General features: G+C 49.9%; 1 protein-coding gene across 4 annotated transcripts; it reads right to left on the bottom strand.

Annotated features, from left to right (window-relative positions):
* Window positions 1-346: 346 nt before the first annotated feature.
* LOC146271933 (XK-related protein 4-like) lies at window positions 347-25,738 on the bottom strand. 4 transcript variants are annotated; one of them, XM_084708167.1, is made up of 3 exons: window positions 25,324-25,738; window positions 9,335-9,534; window positions 347-1,579 (listed from the first exon to the last, which is right to left on the bottom strand). In XM_084708167.1, exons 1-3 carry the CDS (start codon window positions 25,332-25,334, stop codon window positions 606-608), a joined length of 1,185 nt encoding a protein of 394 aa, XP_084564293.1. In that variant the 5' UTR covers window positions 25,335-25,738; the 3' UTR covers window positions 347-605. The 4 variants fall into 4 exon arrangements, with proteins under 4 accessions (XP_084564293.1, XP_084564292.1, XP_084564290.1 ...); XM_084708166.1 differs by lacking the exon at window positions 25,324-25,738 and adding an exon at window positions 14,474-14,897; XM_084708164.1 differs by lacking the exon at window positions 25,324-25,738 and having other exon boundaries at window positions 9,335-9,825.

Raw genomic sequence — 25,738 nt, 5'->3', positions numbered from 1 at the left:
TCGTATATGAGAGAAAGGACTATCTACTGTAGTGCTTGCAGGATTCACGACGCGCTATAGGAATTCTGTGTTTATAATTGGATTATCAGCAAGTACTTTGGTGACGTGAGGAGCACTTGTTTCATCTCCCCTTCCTTCCGTCAGGGTGGCAGAGTTCAGGCTGGGTCACCGTCAGGCTGGTTTTCAGTGAGGGGGACATCACAAGGAGTGGACGGTTTTTGACTCATCAAGCTTCCTATGACAACATTTGATCTGATACAATGTTCCCTGACAGACATACGTAAGTAAGTAAAAAAAAAAGTTAAAAAAAAAACAACAACAATAACCAGTCAACAAGTCAACCCAAAAAGAGAAGTCTGATTTAAAAACCACACACAAAAAAAAAAAAGCCCCCTCCAATCAACTAAGAAGTTGTGTCTGTTCTCATCCATGACAATCAACGTCACGGCTCAACGCTATCGTGAACTGTTATGTGTGTTTGTGTATTTGTAGAGAGAGAGAGAGGGAGCTCATGTTAACTTATTGCCACAGTCCTGCTGTACAGTATATCCAAGCTGAGGAGGAGTCAGGGTTTCATGTAGGAGAGCCAGTGGCATGGGCTTGGGCTACAACGTGGTCTCATACTCCAGCCTCTCCTGCACCAGCATGTCGTCCTTGTACTGCAGCCTAGGGGGCGCCGGGGAGCAGTCTATGGCCAGGATGGCCTTGCGTATGTTCCTGTCCAACACGTGGCGCTCCCAGGCTGGATATCTGTTCCGACACAGGTCTATTTTGATGACGGTCTCCTCCAGGCGCAGCGCGCGGGACGAGGGCGTGGACGGGGCGGTGGGGCGCACCTGGAACACGGGCATGCAGCCGTCGCGCTCCGAGTATTTCCCGTCCCGGTCGAGCGTGTGGGCGCCGCTGCCGCCGCCGCTGCCGCCCCCGCCGCGGTTGGAGCGCAGTGAGTTGGTGGCGCCCTCGGAGGGCAGGGTGGCGAAGGCGGCGGTGGGGTCGTCGAGGGCGGGGCAGCTGGGGGAGCGTCCGAAGCGGGGGCCGTTGGGGTGGAAGAAGGCGTAGTACATGAGCATGAAGACCACGCCCGTCAAGAAGCTGCTGAAGATGACGCAGAGGGCGGGGACGGCGAAGGCGTCGGTGGCGGGCGGGGAGCGGTACAGGTACCAGAGGGCGCCCAGGGCAGCGTTTTCCCCCAGGATCACCAGGTAGTAGATGAGGAGGCGGCAGCGAGTGTGCCCTTCCTTCACGTTGAACCAGCTGAAGATGTAGATGATGCCCACCACCATGTCGAACACGATCTCCTCCCACTTGGTGATGCAGAAGTCGGTCTCGCAGTGGACAATCCAGAAGGTCATGACACACCAGTGCAGCACGATGAAGATGCCAAAGTACAGCTGGAACACGGAGGCAAAGAGGGCGAAGGTGATGACGCGCGCCGCGATGGTGAAGAAGTGCCAGCAGAACTGGATGATCACCGCCAAGTAGCTGATGGGCTTCTTGTCGTCGCGCGAGTCTCTCAGAGCCTTTTGGTAGGAGGCCAGGGCCCAGGCCAGGGACACCAGCGAGGCCGCCGTCGTCATGCCTAAAGGGAAACAGAGAGAGACAGAGAGAGAGACAGAGAGAGAGACAGAGAGAGAGAGAGAGAGACATAGAGAGAGAGAGAGAGAGAGAGAGAGAGACAGAGAGAGAGACAGAGAGAGAGACAGAGAGAGAGACAGAGAGAGAGACAGAGAGAGAGAGAGACAGACAGAGCGAGAGAGAGACAGAGAGAGGGAGAGAGAAAGAGAGGAAGAGAGAGAGCGAAATAGAGGGGTAGAGTCGTTAGAATCACGAAGACACACAGGTATAGCACAAGGCTTTGGAAAGAAGAAGAAGAAAAAACGACATTCCAAAGCCTGTTAAATAAAAACAAAAGCGTTAAACCAAATTTAACACTAATTGATAAACAAACCTGTCTCAGAGTTTAACCGTCTTCCCCAAGGAAAGCAGAGGAACGAACAAACCCTGGGATAAACCAACCATGACTCACTGCAGCTGTTTAACCTCCGCATGGCCTTCAGCCTTCTGTGCAGCGGGAGCATAGAGACAAGGAGCGGAAGACACTCTGGGGCATGGAGATGCACCCGTCTCTCCATTGAGGAGCTTGCTACCATGGTTACAAAGTGCCCATGTAGCTTGAGTGATCTTCCTCCATCATCTGAGAGGGGAACTGACATTCACACACACTGGTCTATGTTATAATACAGTCACACACACACACACACACACAGACACAGACACAGACACAGACACAGACACAGACACAGACACAGACACAGACACACACACACACACACACACACACACACAGACACAGACACAGACACAGACACAGACACAGACACAGACACAGTCACAGTCACACACACACACACACACACACACACAGACACAGACATAGTCACATACGCATTGCAACACACAAACACACACACTCACATAAGTGGAAATCATTTAGTGAATGCTTGTTGAGTAAACACTTGTTTAACACATCTACTCCACAGCAAGCACCCTTCTGGGGGTTAAAGCAACTTTATATATACCACATTCTGACACGACAAACACTGAATAGAGTAGCAATAAGTGTGCTAATTGGCAGCCATTTTTACTACAAACACACACAGGCACGCACGCACGCACGACCCATAAACAAGATGGTTCTGTCCCTTAGGAGTTCCACACTGACGCCATTTGACCATGCATTATTTAGATGGCTGCCCGGTAAGACATGACTGTAGCCCACAGCTCATAGAGCAGCCTCGTGCCCAATTAAGAGTCTGTCCTTTCCATCGTCTGCTCTGGATGCTCAAGCCCAGCCTGCTGTGGGGTTCTGTGCTAAGGCTTTTCAAAAGCATGTTAGTCAATCACTGGCTGGATCAAATGAGCGCAACAGTAGTTATAGGCATGACAGCCACTTACTCTGAGCAGTAAAACTCAGACAAGCCTCTGTAGACACACACACGCACACACCCGGGGGCTGCGTGCAGACAAAAGTGAAGGAGGGATAAAGTAGAGGTGTGTGTGTGTTGGTGTGTGCCTGTGTGTGTGTGTGTGCACACGTGTGTGTGTATGTCTCGACACCTGGCATAATTAGCCAACCACATCTCTCCGAGCAATTGATAAGTGTAACTGGATGAAACCGCCGGGGCCTCAGTGTGTGTTACAGTAATATGCTCACAGGCGTAGGTGTGTTAGCAACCCACATAATAGAACTGAAAATGCGACTGTTAACTAGAATTTTCTTCATTAAAAAAAGTGAAGGGGTGGGGGGTGGGGGGTTCCAAGAGTGGGTGGGACAGATTTGCCGCGTCCCACCCACGTATACTGAAACACACGCCCCCCTGATGCAACTGAAACTCCTACTCTGTGGTGCAATACCATGGCGCCTCCTCCACTTCTGCAGCGGCGAGGTGGCCGCTACCCTCTCCTGCCGTACTCCTTTGTGTCTAATGAGCTTCCAAACACTCTCTGGTCTACAGGCTCACTGGAGCTCTCTGTAACGTTCTGGAGCTCTCTGGAACGTTCTGGAACTCTCTGGAAAGTTCTGGAACTCTCTGGAACGTTGTTATCGGCCTCTCTGTGGCCTCTCTCGCCCCGCCAGCCTGGGACAGTCAGCTGTGGTAGTTATCAGACTTCAGCATGCGGCTGACTCTTGCTCTGACGCTCAAAGGGAGACCCACACACACACGCTCACACACACGTTCACACGCTCACACACATTCACACACAAAGCTTAGAACAGGTTACAGTAAGAAGCCTATGCTTATGACTTAATATATTAAGGACTGTGTTTGTGTGTGTGTGTGTGTGTGTGTGTGTGTGTGTGTGCGTGTGTGTGCGTGCGTGCGTGCGTGTTTAACCCTACCTCATGGGAGTTATTGCCTGATGAAAGGATGTGATGGATCATTAGCTGACTAGCAGAGGGCAGCAGTGTTACTGAACTGACTGGGAGTGTGTGTGTTTGTGTGTTTAGCTATTCTTGTGGGAACCAGAAGGGTTTAATGGGGTTAGGGTTAGAATTAGTGTTAGTGTTAGCATTAGAATTACAGGTTGGGGTTTGGAGAGATAGATTTAGGGTTAATGTTCATGTTATGTTTCTGGTTCACAGTTAAGAGTTAAATGACTAAATGACTAAATGTAAATGTAAGATTGTGGTTAAGGGTATGAATACAATTAAGGTTAAGGTTTAGGTTAAGAAAACAAGATTTGGAAGGGGGGAGTCCCCACGAGAATAGCAAAACTAAACATGTGTGTGTGTGTGTGTGTCTGTGTGAATGTGTCCTACAGACTACTGCGTTGTAAGAGAGACAAGGGATGTGACACGCCTCCTCATCCTCTTCCTCCTCATCCTCATCCTCTTCCTCTTCATCCTCCTCATCCTCCCAAACCCAGCCTAGCTCCTCTCCAGTCTGCTGAAGTCCCAGGTCTACTTTTTCTCTCCCTGATCTGGTTTCAAAGGTTTAGCCCTGACATCCGTGGCGTCTATCCAGACTCTCTGATGTCTTGGAAGCAAGCTATCCCTTCTTCCGGCACACTCCACACAGGGCCTACTCCGAGGTAGACAAAGTCAGACTCGCAGTCTCTGCATGACTTCAAAGGGAGAGTTTAAAGCTACACAGAGTCGTGCTCCTCGGAATGTTCTACTTCCAAGTCATCCCGGTTAACAGAGTCAGAGATCCCTGACAGCTCCACCCCTTCGCTCAGGGCAGGGGGAAAGAGGTGTAGAGATGAGAAACAGACGGAGAGGGGGAGATACAGCAAGAGACCAAGAAAAAAGAGAGAGAGAGAGAGAGAGAGAGAGAGAGAAAGAGAGAGAGAGAGAGATGGAGGGAGGGAGGGAGTACTATGGACAGCTCAAGGCTGTATAATCAAGACAACACCTTGCCTGACTGCAGGGATTTGAAGCAGAGCCAGGATAGAGGAAAGAGACAAGCTGAGAGCCATGGGAGATATCATCTCTGTATTATCTTCCTGCACCAGGACACACAATACACTCATTACCTAGTCTGGGTCTAGGCTTAGGGCAGGGGCAGGAGCAGGAGCAGGGGCTGGAGCAGGGGCAGGGGCAGGGGCAGGGGCAGGGGCTGGAGCAGGAGCAGGGGCAGGGGCAGGGGCAGGGGCAGGGGCAGGGGCAGGGGCAGGAGCAGGGGCAGGGGCTGGAGCAGGGGCAGGGGCAGGGGCAGGGGCAGGGGCAGGGGCAGGGGCAGGGGCAGGGGCAGGGGCAGGGGCAGGGGCAGGGGCTGGAGCAGGAGCAGGAGCAGGGGCAGGGGCAGGGGCAGGGGCAGGGGCAGGAGCAGGGGCAGGGGCAGGAGCAGGGGCAGGGGCAGGGGCAGGGGCAGGGGCAGGGGCAGGGGCAGGGGCAGGGGCAGGGGCAGGGGCTGGAGCAGGGGCAGGACCAGGGGCAAGAGCAAGAGCAAGGGCTGGAGCAGGGGTTGGCTCGGCCTTTACAAATCCATCAACACATCATTATTTGGGGATGTGAGAAAGTAAATTTGAGAGAAAAAGACAGAAGAGAAAATGAGAGAAAGGGTGAGTGTGTGAGCAGGAGTGTGTCTCAGATGGAAGAAGGCGGAGGGGTGGGGTGGGGGGGGTCCTAAACGCTTCAGACAGAAGTGGATAGCAGACTGCACAGCTGGGTAAAACATTTTCTTAATCACAGAACAGACATAGACCTGACTCGCATTGCAATAACCTCCCTCCCTAGTAGCCATCCACCAGACTGGGCTAGCGGTGCAGTGTACTAATGCACAGAGATGGCTAAAGTACACACATCCTTCCCTCAAGTAGGAGTACAGATACTCATGTTTAAGAAGACTCTGGGCAAAGTACTGACTACACCTTTTCACTCAAGTTAAAGTGAAGAAGTGTGGACTCTGACATATACTTAAGTAAAAAGTAGTCATCCCTACACCTGTTTTAGTGTCACCTCACCGGACCTCACATCCTATTAAAACATTAATAAAAAATATACTATAGACACTTTGGGATATTTGCCAGGAATCCCTTTTGATGCTTTTTGAATTTCCAACATCTCATATATGGCATTTTTTCACACAGTGAAAGGAGAGGAGAGAGGAGTAGAATGGAGACAAGCCTAAAACAGAGCAGAGTACAGTACAATAGAGTACAGTAGAGTACAATAGAGTACAGTAGAGTACAGTAGAGTACAGTAGAGTACAATAGAGTACAGTAGAGTATAGTAGAGTATAGTAGAGTACAATAGAGTACAGTAGAGTACAGTAGAGTATAGTAGAGTACAATAGAGTACAGTAGAGTACAGTAGAGTACAGTAGAGTATAGTAGAGTACAATAGAGTACAGTAGAGTATAGTAGAGTACAATAGAGTACAGTAGAGTACAGTAGAGTACAGTAGAGTATAGTAGAGTACAATAGAGTACAGTAGAGTATAGTAGAGTACAATAGAGTACAGTAGAGTACAGTAGAGTATAGTAGAGTACAATAGAGTACAGTAGAGTACAGTAGAGTACAGTAGAGTCCTCCCTATTTTACCTATTTTGGAAAAAATGGTTTTCAACCTTAAAAAAGTTTTTTTTTTTTACCTTTTGAAACTTTTGGGACAAAATATTTGTAAAACCTTTAGAAACTAAAAATAAATAAAAACAATTATTTTCAACCTTTCAAAACTTTTTTTTAAAAAGTAATAATACCAGAAACATTTACACAAGTACATTAACAAAGTATTTGTACATGTTAACTGCTAACGCCTAAGATGGACTTCAAAACCCACGTCTCTCTCCTGTCCTCGGCCATCACGGTCATGACTGCACATCCATCCTGTGTGGTGTCAAACACGTGTTCCCTGGTACTGAAACTGCTGCCATCCAGAACAATGCTCCTCCACTGCTGTGGACAGCTCTTATGTATGTACAGCACTGTGGTGCACAACGCATGCATTGTCATTGACAGAAGTGCACGACGTCTGTCCTTTCAAACTGTGACAGTAGAACAGCTTAAAGTACGACGCTCACCCACTGACTATGCTCAGTTTTCCACGTGTTGACGTGTCAATGGCTGAGCTGCTTTGCACGTCTCGAAAAGAACTGTAGCTATGGCAACTTCAATGGAGAGAGAAAAGCTTAGAGAAAGGTGACAGAGAGAGAGAGAATAGTGGTTAGAGAGAGAGAGAGAGAGAGAGAGAGAGAGAGAGAGAGAGAGAGAGAGAGAGAGAGAGAGAGAGAGAGAGAGAGAGAGAGAGAGAGAGAGAGAGAGAGAGAGAGAGAGAGAGAGAGAGAGAGAGAGAGAGAGAGAGAGAGAGAGAGAGAGAGAGAGAGAGAGAGAGAGAAAAAGGAAAGAGAAAAACCTAGAGAGAGAGAGAGGTTGGGTGAAACTTTAAAAAGGGGTTGAAAAGCAACAAGGCAGTAAAAGGTAATGTCACAACCCTTCGCCTTTGTAAGTAAACTTGTTCCTCAGAGCAAAACATCTTAGAAAGTGCTTGTCATTCCTTCAAGTCTAAAGACAGCCTTCAGTGGCGTAGCCCTCTAAGAGCCAGGACTGAAAGAGACTCAGTAACATCTCTATGACTACGTATAAAGCACTTAATAGACCCAGTGGTGTAGCAGCTCACAGAGGTCAAGCTGAGGTCAGCGTAGCCAACTCTACCACCAGCAGGCTCCAGGTGCTGCATCAGATTGTGGTGAATGTACACTTTACTGCAACCACACCTCTCTGTGTCTGCTGGACCGTGCTGCAGTCTGCCTGGACGAGGAGGCAGGAACACTTTGCTTACTATGTATAGGTCTCATCTCTCTCTCTCTCTGTCTCTCTCTCTCTGTCTCTCTCTCTCTCTCTCTGTCTCTCTCTCTCTGTCTCCCTCTCTCTCTCTCTCTCTCTCTCTCTCTGTCTCTCTCTCTCTCTCTCTCTCTCTCTCTCTCTCTCTCTCTCTCTCTCTCTCTCTCTCTCTCAGTCACTCTATTTCTTCCTCCCTCTCTTGTTCTCTCTCTCTCTCTCTCTCTCTCTCTCTCTCTCTCTCTGTCTCTCTCTCTGTCTCTCTCTCTCTCTCTCTCTCTGTCTCTGTCTCTGTCTCTCTCTCTCTCTCAGTCACTCTATTTCTCCCTCCCTCTCTTGTCTTCCTCTTGGCCTCGTGTCACTTACTGTAATCAGTGATGAACATCTCACTTGTTGTGTGACCCGTACATGTTGTGACGCAAGCGATGAGAATCAGCCGAGCGTTGTCTTGGTGACGGCTGACTGACAGCGTACACGACAGAGTATGACTCGGCGCCTCACAAGGACGTCCACACTCACACCCCAACTGTGTCACAATACCGCAAACCCCACACTGCTCCATATCCCCTCCCCGCGGTCGGCTTGTCGGCTCGCTCTGAAACACTGATATCTTCTGCTTCACTTTGATCGCTCTCGATCTCACTGCCCTTCTCTCCCTCTTTCATACCTCTCCCTCTCCCCCCCCCCCCACCCCTCCAGCTCCCTCCATCTGGCTCCACCTCTCCCTCGCTGCCTTCCTGCCCCCTCGTCCTGGTGCAGCTCTTGTAATCAGAGAGGACATTCTCCCTCAACCTGCAGACAGCAGCCGGGGAAACTGTCTGAGCGGCTCTCCACTGCAGAGACGTCTTTCTTTGTCTCTTGCCTCTCTCCTTTCCGATTTATTTTCCTCTCTCTCCACACTTCTCTTCTCCTTGCCCCTTCTCTCCTCTTCTCCTCTCCTCTTTTCTCCCCTCCCCTATTCTCCTATCCGTTTCTCTCCATCTTCTCTTTACCTCTCCTCTTTTCTCTTTTCCTCTCCTCCTCTTCTCTTCTCTCCCCCTCTCCTCTCCAGTTGGCTGGCGCAGCGCAGCGACAGATGAGAGGAGGAGAGGACGAGGAGAGACGGAGCCCCCAGCAGCCCTGGGAGCTCTCTGATGGCCTATATGACAGCCCCTCTTCCTCTCTCCTCCCTTCGCCCTGCTTCCCATGCAAACCCAGCAGCAGTCCAACCCGGCCAGCATTCTTAACTATGAATCACAGCTTTGTGGAGGCAGAGAAACTGAGAAAAAGAGAGAGAGAGTCTCTTCTCCCTGCGTCAACACCAGCAGGGTTTACGTGTCTCCTAGAGAGGCCCTACAGTGTTGACGTTAACATACTAGTAGTCCACCAATGTGTGTGTGTGTCTGTGTATGCATACATGAGCATATGTGTGTGCATGGGTGAATGTGTGTTGCGAGTGCCCCTGGTGTGTGTGTGTGTGTGCAAGTGTATCCATGTGTCGGTGCACAGGTGGGAGTGTGGGTGCTGCTGTGTGTGTGCGGTGTGCGTGCGGTGTGTGTGTGGGCCGCAGTACCTTGCACGGCCTGCAGCTTGTGTGTCTGGATGATGATGCAGAGCTGCAGGACCAGCTGGGGGGCGCTCTCCAGGAAGGTCGCCAGCAGGTGCAGCATGCTTACGTCTGAGAACTCGTACACCATCCGCCAGTAGAACCGCCAGCGCTCGTTCTCCGCACTCTGGCGACTGCGGATCCCCAGGTAGATGGTGTGGAAATACCTGCCGGAGACCACAGAGAGACGGGGAAGCTTCAGATTCAGATTTGGACGCAGCAGATGGGCGTAGGGATTCAATTTTGCCTCGGGATTCACGTTCAGATTCAAATAGACGTTTAGAACAGTGGTCAACCCTTGGTCCTCAGGGCTCACTGTTCTGCATGTTTTAGATGTTTCCCTGCTCCAACACACCTGATTCAAATGTGAACGGTTGTTATCAGGCTTCAACCTGTTCATTTGAATCAGGTGTGTGGGAACATTAGTTAGAACATGATTAAAAGTGCACAATGAACTAAAACACACCTTCTCAGTTAGTTACAAAACTAACATCCGCATACTGATTCATGTTCAACCTAAATGGTCCTTCAGTTATTATAACCTTCAAGGGTTAGGGTCAGATGTATGATGATGAAATGTCTGATGAGGTTAGGTATACATGATTGCAGAGCTAGGCTTCCATATCTGGTCCCTACTAGCAAGAAAGCAGACACTCATCTGCTTGTTTACACACACACACACGCACCCACGCACACACACACACCCACACGCAAGCACACACACCCACGCACACACACACACAGCCACGCACACACACACACACAGAGCCACTTCCTGCTGCTGACTACCTGCATCTGTAATGGGACGTAGGTTTCCAGCACAAGTACACACAGAGAGAGGAATGAACGGACCAGGAAAAAACAAACTCTGAGCTGTTCAAATCTCCACAGTCTTCACAAACAAAGTAAATGGACTGCATCCCAGCCCTCTGTCTGTGTGTGTGTGTGTGTGTGTGTGTGTGTGAGTGTGTGTGTGTGTGTGAGTGTGTGTGTGTGTATGTGTGTGTGGGCACTGGTCCAGATAGAAGCCTCAGAGCTTGCTGGCTCAGTCTCTCCACCTCTGGGATATTTGAGTTGCGTTTAGTATCCTAGTATTCTATTTCCACTTCATTAGAAGCTTCCACACAGTCACAGACACATCTAAGACTGGAAACCGCTACTTTTTCAAAACTGTGGCCTGTGAGTTGTTTAATTCAGTAAAAAATCAATCAAAGAGGACACCCTTACATTTAGTCATTTAGCAGACGCTCTTATCCAGAGCGACTTACAGTAAGAACAGGGACATTCCCCCCGAAGCAAGTAGGGTGAAGTGCCTTGCCCAAGGACACAATGTCATTTGGCACAGCCGGGAATCGAACCAGTGACCTTAGGTATGGCCTACCATTGATGTGGATCTTCTGGCTCCAAACTCGTTCCGGATATGTAAAACCCAGTTCTGCGTGGGGAGGAGAACCGACGCGTCGTACGAAATTAGCGGTGGGAGTCTCCGACTCCTGGAGATGTTCTCATTTGCATTAAGCAAGTGTTCTAGAAGTGTCAGAGCAAATGTTCATTCTTTGGAATTCTGACCTAGTTTCAGGAGGGGGGGGGGGGGGGGGAGTGTTGCGCGGCAGTGAGCAGAACGTCCATGCTCCGTATACGTCTCCACGGTGATTAGCTTTGTCGGATCTGTGGTGCTAATGTGTAGAACTAATTACACTTCAGAGGAAGCATGATGATCCCGTTTAGCCCATCTGTGTCCTGGCCTGCGATTGCGTCAGGAAGGTAGATTGAGACGAAAAGGCGTAGATGATACCTACAAGACTTCTGTCTTCGCCTTACCCTGTGGTTCTCTGAGGGGTGGGCTGCGCTACTGTCACCGTCGATCTGGGGCAGAGAGAGGTAGAGGTTTCAAGTGAGAAGTCAGGTGAGAGGTCAGGTGAGAGGTCAGGTGAGAGGTCAGGTGAGAGGTCAGGTGAGAGGTCAGGTGAGAGGTCCGAGATGAGGGGGAGGCGGAAAGCCAAGAGGGATCAGAGGAAGAGAAGTCAGGGAACCTTGAAACCCTGAATGACGGTCTGTGACCTGGGCTGCCCTGTCAGGGAAGCCAGTCTGGCCTCGGGTTACTACATACATGTGGTTAAGACTGGCGCTGTCTTACGTTACACACAAGGAGACGGAGGCCTTGTGTCTCTCCCAGGCAGGAGCCAGGGAGGACCCAAACAGCAGGTCTGATTGATCTTCTCTGAAATCCTCCTCCTCCTCATTGTCGGCGCCATCCTCATCGTTCATCCTCATCAGCCATTTTCGACATCGTCGTCATCTTCGCCACCATCGCCATGATAATGGTTGTCATGACGATCCCAGCTCGGAGAGGATATCGACCTTCCTGTTCTGGTGGGGTTTTTAGGATGACGACAAAGCGCCTGTCTGGATGGTCCTGCAGGAAGCATCTCGAAGATGATGAAATGCAGAGCAACGCATCCGGGCGGGTAAACACCATAACACATCGGCAGCGCGGAAAAAAAGATCTGTTTATTTTAAATCCCTGATAAACGTCTCCTTCTGCAGTGTCTCATCTCCACGCAGCCTCCCACGAAGTTTGGTGTTGGGTGTGCGAGGGCTTGGACTGTCAGAGTTGCTCTGTGTATTGTTGAGAGCAGAGCAGAGCAGAGAGTTAGAGGACTGTCTGCTGTGTATTGTTGAGAGCAGAGCAGAGCAGAGAGTTAGAGGACTGTCTGCTGTGTATTGTTGAGAGCAGAGCAGAGCAGAGAGTTAGAGGACTGTCTGCTGTGTATTGTTGAGAGGAGAGAGCGCTGGGTTGGTGTGTGTTGTTGGCTGGCGTGGTGGTAATCTCCATCCTTAATAGGATTAGACAGATGTTGTAGCACTCCTCTTCCTCTGTAGCCCTGCTGTAGCCCTGCTGTAGTCCTGCCGTGACCCTACTGTAGTCCTACTGTAGTCCTACTGCAGCCCTACTGTAGTCCTGCTGGAGCCCTACTGTAGTCCTACTGTAGCCCTGCTGTAGTCCTACTGTAGTCCTGCCGTAACCCTACTGTAGTCCTACTGTAGTCCTACTGTAGTCCTACTGCAGCCCTGCTGTAGTCCTACTGTAGCCCTGCTGTAGTCCTACTGTAGTCCTACTGTAGTCCTACTGTAGCCCTGCTGTAGTCCTGTTGTATTCATGCTGTAGCCCTGCAGTAGTCCTACTGTAGTCCTACTGTAGTCCTACTGTAGCCCTGCTGTAGTCCTGCTGTAGTCCTGCTGTAGTCCTACTGTAGCCCTGCTGTAGCCCTGCAGTAGTCCTACTGTAGTCCTGCTGTTGTCCTGCTGTAGCCCTGCTGTAGCCCTGCAGTAGTCCTACTGTAGTCCTGCTGTAGTCCTACTGTAGCCCTGCTGTAGTCCTGCTGTAGCTCTGCTGTAGCTGTATCACTCAGCCAGAGCCAGGCACCAAACAGCCAAGGAGACACACACACCAACACTATCACTGCTCTGTATGTGTGTGTGTGTGTCTTAGTTTTGGGGTTAGAATTGTGTGTGTGTGTATGGACACATGCGTGTGTATGCATTCTAATGACCATTTCCAAATGAAACGAAGGGATTTGTTCAAATGAGTTACTGTACATACTGTGCACAATATAGTCAAATTAATTTTTGACCTGCCTGTGTGACTGTGTGTGCATTTAAATTATGCTGCTCTGACTGCCTCAGGGCCAATGCTGCCATTTGCTGAGCAGGGGTGGCTAGATGATTTCCTGCACAGCCATTGGAAGATGTCTATACCAGTAGGCGGATCTTAGCCTTGGGCCATCCAAAGAAAACTGCTCCAGTTTGGTAGCAACGGACCAATGAGCTTGTGGATCTACAGCGGAGCGGCCGGGAAAGATTTCGAGTGGTACAACATGATGGACAGCCCCTGGGTAGAGAGAAAGAGACAACCAGCAAGAGAGAGTGAATGAGAGAGATATTGTGCCTGTTTTGTGTGTGTGTGTGTGTGTGTGTGTGTGTGTGTGTGTGGACAGGCAGGTTTCAGGTTCAGTTTGGGTGAGTTGGGCTGACTGACATCTCCCTGGCTGGCCTTGCGAGGTGAGAGAGGAGGGTGAGGAGGGTGAGGAGGGTGAGGACCAGAGCAGCCTGTGGTTAAATGAGACACAGACAACACAGACAACCCTATGACTAGAGCATCGGCCTAGTAATCTGAAGGTTGCCAGTTCGATTCCCGGCCCGTGCACATGACGTTGTGTACTTGGGCAAGGCACTTCACCCTACTTGCCCCGGGGAGAATGTCCCACTCCCTGTACTTACTGTAAGTCGCTCTGGATAAGAACGTCTGCTAAATGAATACATGTAAATGATGTAAAATAACCAACCATTAACATGAACCATTTCTAACCGATAGTAGTCCACTGTCAGTCCCAGTGCTCACGTGGCACACTCTAATGGAACACTAAGAGCAGGATAGATAGATAGTTTAAATAATAACGCATTCATTTAGCCGCAGCTAAATGAGATTTGGACCCGCAACCTCTTGAACGGCAGTCAAATGCTCTACAATTGAACCATACCCATCCTATGTTTACTTAATAGATTGAATGGCACGTTATAGTGTTTATCATGGGTCCAGCTGTATTGATGGGGGTAATGATAGAGGGAGAGGCGTTTATTTGGCGCCACGCAGGCTGGTGGTGAGAGATGCTGTCTGCCAGCCTGAGAGGGACTGAATGAGCCTGCAGAGCTAGAGGCTGACCAGCTGGGACCCCCCAGAGACCGGTCAGAGGAACAAGGCTTTGCTCTTAGAGGAACAGACTGAGGAGGGGACTCTGACAGTCTACAAGCCCTGGGAGACACACACACACACACACATATACATACATATGCACACTCAAAGCACACTAACACACACATATACGCTCACAGACACAGCACACACACACACATACATATACACAGTCATTGACACAGCACACACACATTACACACACGCACGCAAATCCTGTAACACACAGACGTAAGCACATTTAGTCACTTAACGCCCCCCCCCCCCCCACACACACACACACACACATCAACCTGTCTGTTCTTTACAGGAGCCATTCTGGCTCTCAGTCTGAAGCTTTCTTTCCACCTCACCCAGAACCAGCAGCAGCAAGTGCAACTGCAGTCAGTCCGGGCTCCAGCTCTCTGTCCATCTGCCAAGAAGGAACCCAGTCGCTCCAGATCAGTTGAACCCTGTTATTCAGCAGTTACAGACAGAGCCTTTCTCTTGCAAAGAAACCAAGCAGAGAAGGTCAATGGGATTCACTGTCATAAATAAACTCCCACCAGGATATTATTGGGCTGTAAATTCCTGATAGGGCCATCTTTCCTGGGCTTACCAGTGGGTGAACACACATACGCTACAGAGCAGGGATTCGAGTCAGTAGCTGGGGTGCACAGACGGAGAGAGAGAGAAAGAAAGAGAGAGAGAGAACAAGTGAGAGACAATAGAGCTACACTATATAACCGTTACCGTGGCAGCGGTCCACGCTCTGCAGCAGACAAGGCATCTCATGCCTGCCTGAGTGACACGTACTTTTTGTGTTTACCCCCTCCCTCCCTCCCACCCCTAACCCCACCCAGCCCCCCCCCCCTGTCCTGTCAGGCTGCACTGCATGAAAAACAAACCCTCCAATCTCCCCGCTAGGCCCCTCCTCCAATGAGAGGCTGCCATGTCACAGCCCTCTGCTGTGGAGCCCTGTGCACGTCCCAGCGGAGCCCCACTCTCAGCTGCCCCTGACATTCTCCAGCGAGGTGGAAACACACTTTACACACACACACACACAACCAGGCAGGCAAACCCACACCCATGCACACACACACACTCTCAGAAACGCATAGCGTCACTCGCATGCACACACGAAACACAAAGACTCGCAACTGAACTAGCATCTCCCCCCTCATTTAATGTGTCCCTCATTAGAGGCCCATGGAGAGCCTGTCGCCCTAGGTCTAACTACTCATACATTAGTGTGTGTGTGTGCGTGTGTGTATGTGTGTGAGTGCATGTCTGTGTGTGTTCACCTTAGCTCACACTCTGAGAAATAGCACTATATGTGCCATTTACTCTGTCGCCATACCAACCCCTCAACCTGAGAATGTACTATAATCAGAACTGACATGACCAGTGGTCTCTCTCACTCTCTCTCTACCTCTCTCTCTCTCCCTCTCTCTCTCTACCTCTCTCTCCCTCTCTCTCTCTCCCACTCTACCACACACATCATTTTTTGTTCTCTGTCTCTTGCTTCACTCAACCATAACAAAGTATTCTCAGCATTCCAGCTTTTCCTCCCAGTTCTCCTCTGGCTGGGACGACATCCACATGCATGAAAACGGCCCCTCGGTGGGCTGCCGTGTAGCAGAGCTGCTGTGGCTCCTGTGGACCACCCAGGCTGTCGGTCCAATTAGAACCCCTTCAGACAAAATGGCTGACAGGGCGAGCCAAGGGCTAGCATGCAGGAGGACAGAGGTAAAGAGAGAGAGAGGTAAAGAGAGAGAGGTAAAGAGAGAGAGAGAGAGAGAGAGAGAGAGAGGAAGAGAGAGGAAGAGCAAGTGGAGGAGTGTGTATGTGGAGGGGAGGGGGGGGGGGGGGCTGCACACATGAGTAAGCTGGAAAATTACATTCAGCCAGTAGAGACAGCCAGGCATGTCCAGCAGCTTCTCTGCTTCTCCTCTCAAACTCTCCTTCTCCCCTCTCTCCTCTCCAGGGACCCGGGGTACTCTCTCAGGGGGGCCCAGGCTGGTCGGAGATCAGCTGCTCCTGTCTACGCTGTCTCTCCAGTCCTGTCAGAGAACACACCTGAGGGCCCCTCCCCCACCCATGGGCCCCTCCCCCCTCCCCCAGGTGAACAGGACCACAGTGAGGCTGCATGTTTCTAACCAACATCTAGTTATTCCTCATCAAGTTGCTGCATGTCCCTCAGCCCTTCCTGTTTGAGAATGGGAAAGCTTATCTGCAAGGGAAGTGTGCTTGCGTGGTAGTGAGTGTGTGAATATGTGTGTCTGTGAGTGAGTGTGTGAATATGTGTGTGTGTGTGTGTCTGTGAGTGAGTGTGTGAATATGTGTGTGTGTGTGGGCTCGTAGTAGCGCATGCAGTCCTTCAACAGAACAGGACATACAGCCTACATCGTTCATGCAGTGACACACACGGCTGCCATCAGAATCATTCATGGTCAGAAAATGCCTCCTTGGAAATCTTCTGCTGTGCTGTGTAAGCAGGGGAAGGCGTGGATGGCCATACATCAGGCACCAGTCTAACAGATGGCCTAAACGGCTAGCTGGGCTATTGGCCTGATGACAAATCGCCTGCCTATACAGACCCTCATCTCGCCCCACCTATTTGGAATCAATGGGCAGTCTACTGTATGGAATTGATCAAAATGGCCCTTGAAGAGCAGCCAAGAGACTCTGCCAATGGCGGCGGTAACCAAGGATATTAGGGCGGTCATTTCCTCCTCCCCCCCCATCCCGGAGGAATCCGTCACCATGCCAACGCGCGCCGAGTTGGCGTATCGACGAAAAGACGAATGTCGCACTGAAACGTCGCCATCAATCATGTTTGGACGAGGGGCCTGTCACTCACAGCTCTGAGGCACGGCACTGGAAACACAGACAATGGAGGACAGCAGAGAGAGAGAGAGAGAGAGAGAGAGAGAGAGAGAGAGAGAGAGAGAGAGATAAAGAGAGAGAGAGAGAGAGAGAGAGAGAGAGAGAGAGAGAGAGAGAGAGAGAGAGAGAGAGAGAGAGAGAGAGAGAGAGAGAGAGAGAGAGAGAGAAACAGCGGGGGGGAGAGTCAAGCTGTCACTTATTCACAGTTTATCAAATTGTTGCTATTGAGTGGTGAGGGCTGAGTCCCACTGACAGACGAGTGTTCATGTGCATGTTCTGGAACATTATTCTGCTGTTTCTGAACATCCACTGTAGACATTACTCCCTAGGTGAGTGGTCGTTCTCCCTCACCTCCTCTCCTCTCTTCCTCCCTGCTTTCTTCTTCCCTCCACCTCTTCTCTCCACTATACCTCCGCTTTAATCCCCTCCACACCCTCCCTCCGTGCCCCTCCCACTGTCCACGGTTTCTCTCATGTTTCTGACCCACCCTCTCTTCCTTCCTGCTCTCCTCTCCGTCTGATATTCACCCCTCCCCCCCGTCCTTCCTCCCCTCTCTTGTCCCGCCCTCCCTCTCTCAGCCCTGTCCTGATTGGAGGTTCTCCAACCTCCAATCAGGACAGGGCTGAGAGTGTCCTGTAGCGTCGGGTCTGCAGAGTATGCTTTGTGTGTGTGTGTGTGTGTGTATACTGCATGTCTGTGTGTGAGTGACAATACTGGCGTGTGTTTATCTAATGTAACTGCAGCTGTCTGTGTCCATCGATCCAGGACGATGATGTCCCAGTGTGGCACGCGGCCAGCTCCTGTGATGCCCCCTGCGTGCTGCCATCCTGGCAGGACCCATCCATCACTCTGCCTCCACCACACAATACGCACTTCTGTCTGATCAATGAACCTGCCCTGTGACTCATCCATCCTTGTGGGCAACAATCAAAACGCTCACAGCGGTGGTGAGAGTTGGACTGATGGGAAGGAGTGATTTTGACTCCTGGGTATATAACTGTGATCCAGATTCCAGAGTACAGAGTAGAGCAGGTGAAGCACATTCACCACACATCCTCTCGTGTAGTCTGGACTTTAATAGCTGCATTCAAACCGTAGATAAGGATATCATGTTCTTTGAATGAGAGATAATCGATGACTCCCAAGCCTAAATAGATACATTCCTGGTATTCCAGGACTTTAGTCTGTGTCAGCATAACAGAACCCTTTTTTAGTTTCAAAAGCCAAGTAAGGTCAGGCACCTCTCCCCAAATATCATCAATACCACCTCTTCTCCTCTTCCATATAAACCTAATGGGGCCTGAAATTAGGTTCCATTGCAGATAAAACATTTGAAAATTAAATCTACTGAGGCATTAGGAGGATGGCCTTTGGATGGACATAGTAGTGTTTGTGTGTGAGAGAGAGTATGCGTGTGTCTGTGTGTGTGAGAGTGTGTGTGTGTATGTGAGTGTGAGAGAGGGAGTGTGTGTGTGAGTGAGAAAGTGTGTGTGTGTCACGGTGGTTGTCATTTTCCCCCTGCTGTTGGTTTTGCAGAGTGGCCTTCAGCAGCACATTGATCAAAATATGCATCACCATGGGATCATTCCCACGAGCTGACAACCTGGAGCACACACACACCACACACACACACACACACAACCCACACACACCACACACACAGACACACACCACACACACACAGACACACACCACACACACACACCACACACACACACACACCACACACACAGACACACACCACACACACCATACACACACACACACACCACACACACACCAAACACCACACACACACACACAGACACACACCACACACACCACACACACAGACACACACCACACACACACACACACAGACACACAGCACACACACCACACACACAGACACACACCACACACACACCACACACACACACCACACAGACACACACCACACACACACACCACACACACACACACACACACCACACACACACACACACAGACACACACCACACACACCACACACACAGACACACACCACACACACGCGGCTTGTGGCCAGTTTAGGCTTCAGTTTAACCCTTCAGATGTATCATATAACATCATCTGTGTTCAGGGGCAGAGAAAACATGGGGGTAAAGGGCAGTAAAAAGCTGGTTGGTTTGGATTGATTCAGGCCCATGGACTGTGTGTCTGTTTACCTGCCAGTCTGAAGGTCAAACTGAGGACTCCCATTGACTGACCTGCTGTATACTGAGACCTGACAAAACCCCTCAGACTCTTAATGGAGCTGTTCAAACATCTAGTGCTAGGAAAGGGTGGCTTATACTACCTGTAAGGTTAGCATAGGGTGGCTAACACTAAAGTATCTAGGGCTATCATAGGGTAGCTACGGTCTCTAGAGTTACCATAAGGTAGCTAATAGCACCATATGTAGCTTACTAAAGGTTAGCATAGAGTGGCTAATACTATCACATCTAGGGGCTGGCAAAGGGTGGCTAACACTGTCATATCAAGATATGGGATGTCTCTATGCCCATGATAGTGTTACAGAAAGGTTTGGTTTGCTGTCAGTCATGCATATTCCCTCTTACAGGCTCCCCCTGCACCTAAAATACATTCATGCTAATAAACTGAGTTTTCAGAGGGAATCACTCCCAGACTGGGCCAGCTACACAGAAACTGGGTTGCGCACAGTCGGAGGTCTGTAGCCTGCCTAGCCTGTGACCTAGAAGATGTTTTGGAGAATATTCACACGTCAAGCAACACGCAACCTCACTGCATCACGCTATCTGCTTTGCACTTATTGGTGGATGTATTTTATGTGTGTGTGAGTGTTTATGTGTGTGTGTGGGAGGGGGCGGGGGATGAGGGTGGTTTGTGTGTTGTGTGTGTGTGGTTTTAACCACCGTGTGGTTTTAACCACTATATATAAAATGGCATTGCCTGAAGCTCTACAGAGCATTTGCCATCTCAAAGCACAGTTCCCCAGGCCCCTACATACGTGAGGCCAACGAGACTCTTCATCCGTCACTGGAAAACATCACGTGACTCCAGTCACAACATTAACAAGTAAAACCCTGTGACCCCAACATTTTAGATATCTTCACATGCAACAGATCTGGCTTTCCAACACCATCATAGCAAATTTGTTTGGGATTTTCTCCCCGTTCTCACCCCCCAGCCCGCCCCGCCCCCCCGCCCCCCCCAACCTGTCTCCAATCCTAATCCCAGGTTTGAGTCGAGCACTTCTGTCCTCACAGAACTTGTCGTCAGTACAGTGCATGCTGGGTAGTAAACATTGCTTCTCCACTCCTGAGGCAGAGAGAGAGAGCTTTGAGAAGAGGACAGAGAGAGAGAGCTTTGAGAAGAGGACAGAGAGAGAGAGAGAGAGAGAGAGAGAGGCTTTGTGAAGAGGACAGAGAGAGAGAGAGAGGCTTTGCATTGTCAGCTGACAAGTACTTCCTCTAAGAATATCCAACTCCCTGCAAGATGGATTTGGGCTCTCCGTTAAGAGAGGGATAAACCACTTGAGCCAGTGCCTTCATACGTCTGCTTCCTTGCTTTTTTTAATACAAAACTCAATCAAGTTTTGTATTTAAAAAAAGGGTCAACTCAAAATTGAAAGTGTGGTTTGTGTTAAAAGGTGGGATTGTGACACCAACCTGACCTTTCGATGTAGAGACGTGCCGAGACAGAATACACACACACACACTCTCACACACACACAATCAGCAACAAAGCTTTAAGGCCAGTATAATCAACTCCGGTGCTGCAGCCAGTCCATCTAATAGCCTAGCCTCCCAGGCTTGATTAGTCAAACCCAGAGCAGCATTATGACTGCAGCAGAGAGGTGCCAGGGTGCGAGTGGACATGCCTGCTCCTGCGCCCCCAGGCCAAACTCAGGGAGCAACAGTCAAGCAGAAGTGACATCAAGCTAGAGCAGCGTCACTGTTTCCTCATACTACACGGGCTCTGTCGCTATGCTGTGTCGCTGGGCTGTGTCGCTGGGCTGTGTCGCTGGGCTGTGTCGCTACGCTCTGTGGCTACGCTCTGTCGCTACGCTCTGTGGCTACGCTCTGTGGCTACGCTCTGTCGCTAGCCAGGTTGTAGTCTGATCAGAAAGATGGATGTATTGTTCCCTATATGTGTGTGAGAGTGAGGTGTGTCTCACAAACACACACCGGTGTGGTTGTGTGCTTTATTGTTCTGGTATGTGGATGTTATCAAAGGTATCCTCCGGGACGATGCAAGACCCTCTCTCCTTCTTTCTTTCTCTCCCTCCCTCTCTCTCTACCCTCATCCACTCTCACTAATAAACACACACACACTCACACTCATATAGGTAACAATACAGCCATCTTTCTTTTCTTTTTTTTTTTACAAGAGCTTTGCATGTGTTGGACATATAGTAACATGTATGTTTACCTGAGAGGCGTTTTGTTCATATAAGGACGGGCTGCAATTACACAAGAAAACATTTCAAACATTTTCTACGCTGTCGTTTTTTGATTCCATCTCATTGTCATTGTCCGTCTGTAGAATGTAATCCTATCTGGTGTATGCATGTCATGTGTTGGCTAGCCCCGGGAGACTCAGTCCAGCCTGCTGGCCAGCTGTTAAGGTGAGACATCCACGGCCCCAGCCTGACACAAGGACATGGTGCCCAGCCTGGCTGGCACACACACTCCCCATGCCCACCACACACACACACAGCCAGATGTTGTCGACTGGTCACCTAGAGAGAGCCAATTCCAGACAGGCTCTAAGGCTACACACACACACACACACACACACACACACACTGCTGTCTCTGTCTCTCTAGGCCCATACACACACAAACATTATATGCATGGTTATACACATGAGGACAATACACACACACTCTCACACACACACACACACTCACACACACACTCACACACAGCCAGCCTGGGGTTCTCTGGCACCATTCCTTTGGTCTCTTGCTGTTATACTAGAAATCCATTCAGACCTGTGTCCTTAAAAATATCACACAGTTTGCCAAAGACAATGCAAACAAAACACAAAATGAAGAACAATCAACATACAGAAAAGACCCTACAATGCGTCCTGTCTAATTGTTATCCTTATTATTGGCGATGTGAGGGCATTTTCGAGATGTTGAAATGTCAGAATTGAAACTGAATGGACATTCAGTCTCCTCTGCTCTGCTCTGTAATCCTCTGGGGTACACAGAAGTCCTCTAGAGTTAGGGGTCTTGGCACTTTCTGCTTCATTGTCACCAGAGAACAAATTTAGCCTGACAGGTCCATCCAGAGCTGAGGTTATGTGTGTGTGTGTGTGTGGGTGTGTGTGTGTGTGGGTGTGTGTGTGTGTGTGTGTCCGCGCGTGTAAAGTGGGGGATGAAGTGAAGTGAAAAGAGAATGTTGTGAAAATAGAGAGGAGCGGAGAGGAGGGCGGGACTTAGAGGTGAGGGGGAGGAAGGGAGGATGACAGACAGGGTAAATACACCATGTAGGAAGGAGACGCTCCTGGTTTTACACACCCTCAACTCTTACTGCTTTCACGGCCACACCAATAAGATGAGCCACAGCGTTACACACACACACACACGCATACACAAGCTTACACACGCATGTGGCATCTACACACATAAGCAAGCAAACAAAGACACACACACACATTCAGAAGCGTGGGTTTGTGAGAGACAAGTGTTAGCGGGGTTGTCAGATGGTTTAGACTGTGAACATGATAGGCAACCACTGGAGAGGCAGACAGAGAGTGAGCGAGGGAGAGAGAGAGAGAGAGAGAGAGAGAGAGAGAGAGAGAGAGAGAGAGAGAGAGAGAGAGAGAGAGAGAGAGAGAGAGAGAGAGAGAGAGAGAGAGAGAGAGAGAGAGAGGGGGAGAGAGAGAGGGAGTGAGAAAGAGAGAGAGAGAGAGACAGAGGGAGAGAGAGAGAGAAGCAGAAGTAGGACCTTAATAATGCAAGAGATAGGCAGGTCGCTGACTGCACACACACACAGTCACACACACACACTGCACGCAATGCTTGACATCAAATATTCATCCAAGGTGGGCTTCCCTGATGGAGATTCTATGATTAGGCTCAGTGGAGGAGTAGACCTCTCCTGTATGTGTGCTATAGGTGCACTCCGCGCGTGTGTCTGTACATGTGTTTGTGTGCATGTGTGTGCTCTAGCTCCTCCCCTGCTCTTCTAAGCCAATAGAGAGCCGCCTCTCTCACCAGGAGTCTCCATGGAGACAGGTGTCTCTCGACACACCTGGTGTGCTCTTCCCAAGCCCCCCCCCCTCCCCCCCCGCTCCATAAACCCCCACGCTCATGAGCTCAGCCAGCAATCTACTTTCATGCCTGGTTTCTCTTCCTTTCTCTAAATGGATTTTGCAACCATTCATACTGAGTCTTATGAATGATTCTTTAGAAATAGCTCAATGTCAGAGCGCAGGAACGTCAAGGGCTGTGACACATGATTCAGTGTGTTATTGCGTTACAGACAATGCACTGCAATACAGTTACCATCACCCCTGGCTCACTGACAACTTCACTCCGACAGTAATAATGTTTATGTTACATCCATTGTCAACTTGCCACTTCGTCCAATCCTCCTTCCCACTAAAGCATAATTGTGTGTGTGTGTGTGTGCTTGATAGCTCTCACGGGGCGAGTTACAGTCGATGGAACGATCATAGTTTACAGTCCACCTTCTGCCCTCTGTGTCCCAGGCAATAACGCTGTCCATAAATGAAATACTCTGCTGCCAATAGCCATCAGAGAATGCTAAAGGGGGGCATGATGCATCACACAAACACACACAAATACACACACACACAAACAATACACACACACGCACACACACAGCTAATAGGGATCAATAGGGGGAACACATTAGAGGGTGCTTGCCCAGGGACGTCCACCTTCATCATTCTGTTTCTACATGCTCTAACCCTAACTAAACACGCACATCGTAATGCACTTCTCTCTAAGAGTCTGTCAGTCCCGACCCTGTCGCTCACTCTGTCTCTCTCTCTCTCACTCTGTCTCGGTCTCTCTGTCTCTCTCTCTCTCTCACTCTGTCTCGGTCTCTCTGTCTCTCTCTCTCTTTCTCTCACTCTGTGTCGGTCTCTCTGTCTCTCTCTTTCTCTCACTCTGTGTCGGTCTCTCTGTCTCTCTCTTTCTCTCACTCTGTGTCGGTCTCTCTGTCTCTCTCTCTTTCTTTCTCTCACTCTGTGTCGGTCTCTCTGTCTCTCTCTTTCTCTCACTCTGTGTCGGTCTCTCTCTCTCTCTCTTTCTCTCACTCTGTGTCGGTCTCTCTGTCTCTCTCTCTTTCTTTCTCTCACTCTGTCTCTCTCTCTCTCTTTCTCTCACTCTGTGTCGCTCACTCTGTCTCTCTCTCTCTCTTTCTCTCACTGTGTGTCGCTCACTCTGTCTCTCTCTCTCTTTCTCTCACTGTCTCGGTCTCTCTGTCTCTCTCTCTCTTTCTCTCACTCTGTGTCGCTCACTCTGTCTCTCTCTTTCTTTCTCTCACTCTGTGTCGCTCACTCTGTCTCTCTCTTTCTTTCTCTCACTCTGTCTCTCTCTTTCTTTCTCTCACTCTGTGTCGGTCTCTCTGTCTCTCTCTTTCTTTCTCTCACTCTGTGTCGGTCTCTCTGTCTCTCTCTTTCTCTCACTCTGTCTCGGTCTCTCTGTCTCTTTCTTTCTCTCACTCTGTCTCTCTCTCTTTCTTTCTCTCACTCTGTCTCGGTCTCTCTGTCTCTCTCTTTCTTTCTCTCACTCTGTCTCGGTCTCTCTGTCTCTCTCTCTCTTTCTCTCATTCTGTCTCGGTCTCTCTGTCACTCGCTCTCTTTCCGTCTTTTCTCAGTGCCTGTCTGAGTATCCCTGTGTTTTTATGCAGTGCTTGTGTGTGTGCGTGTGTGTGTGTGTGTGCATACATTTGGCATGTGTCAGTCTTGTAAACACACACACACACATTTCAGTTAGATCCCACCATCTCACGCTGGTTTTGTTTGAAGCTGTTTGTTTGTTTAATGAGGCATGTTCTCCATCCATAATTGTATTTTGCAACTTTAATTAAGAGGGAGGTTTGAGCAGAGCAGTGTTGTTGGTGGGGAGCGTACACAGACTGTTACAGAGAGGGGCCAATTAGAAGACAGTCACACCAATTGTTTAGACTGTACTGGGAGGACAGTAAGCCTACTGTTAAAACACATTTGCCTTCCCTCACAGCCCCCCCCCCCCCCCACACACACACACACACACACACACACACTGTACAATAGCTAATCAGGCCAGGTGCATCCACCCAACAGAGTTGGTAGGTGTGTACAGACACTGTGAGTGTGCATGCAGCACCTGATCTCCATCCGCTAGCAGGGAGCCAGCTCCGAGGAGCGCTGCTCCTCTCCAGATCTACTGCCCCCCTGGGTAGCCTCCTCGTCTGACTGGAAGCACTCCCGTGCTCTCTCAGCTGGGACCTCGCAGGCCCCACTGCTCCTGCAGGGAGGATGTCAGCTGTACAGCAGAGAAACACACACACACATACGCCCACGCACGTACACACACACACTCATACGCACATGTACATGTATACGTAAACACACACGGATACGCAAAGACACCAACACACAGGCATCACACTCACAGACACACACATTTACACACACACACACACCGTGTCCTAACCAGCCGCGGACCACAGAGGCTGAGCCTCCCCTGGTTCAGCTGTGTGTGGGAGGACAGGAGAGGCTGATAGCCTCAGAGGACAGGA

The sequence above is a fragment of the Hypomesus nipponensis genome, chromosome 10 (genome assembly GCF_054491055.1).
Source record: "Hypomesus nipponensis isolate SF chromosome 10, ASM5449105v1, whole genome shotgun sequence".
Lineage (NCBI taxonomy): Eukaryota > Metazoa > Chordata > Actinopteri > Osmeriformes > Osmeridae > Hypomesus > Hypomesus nipponensis.
This window is presented reverse-complemented; position numbering and strand designations above follow the sequence as displayed.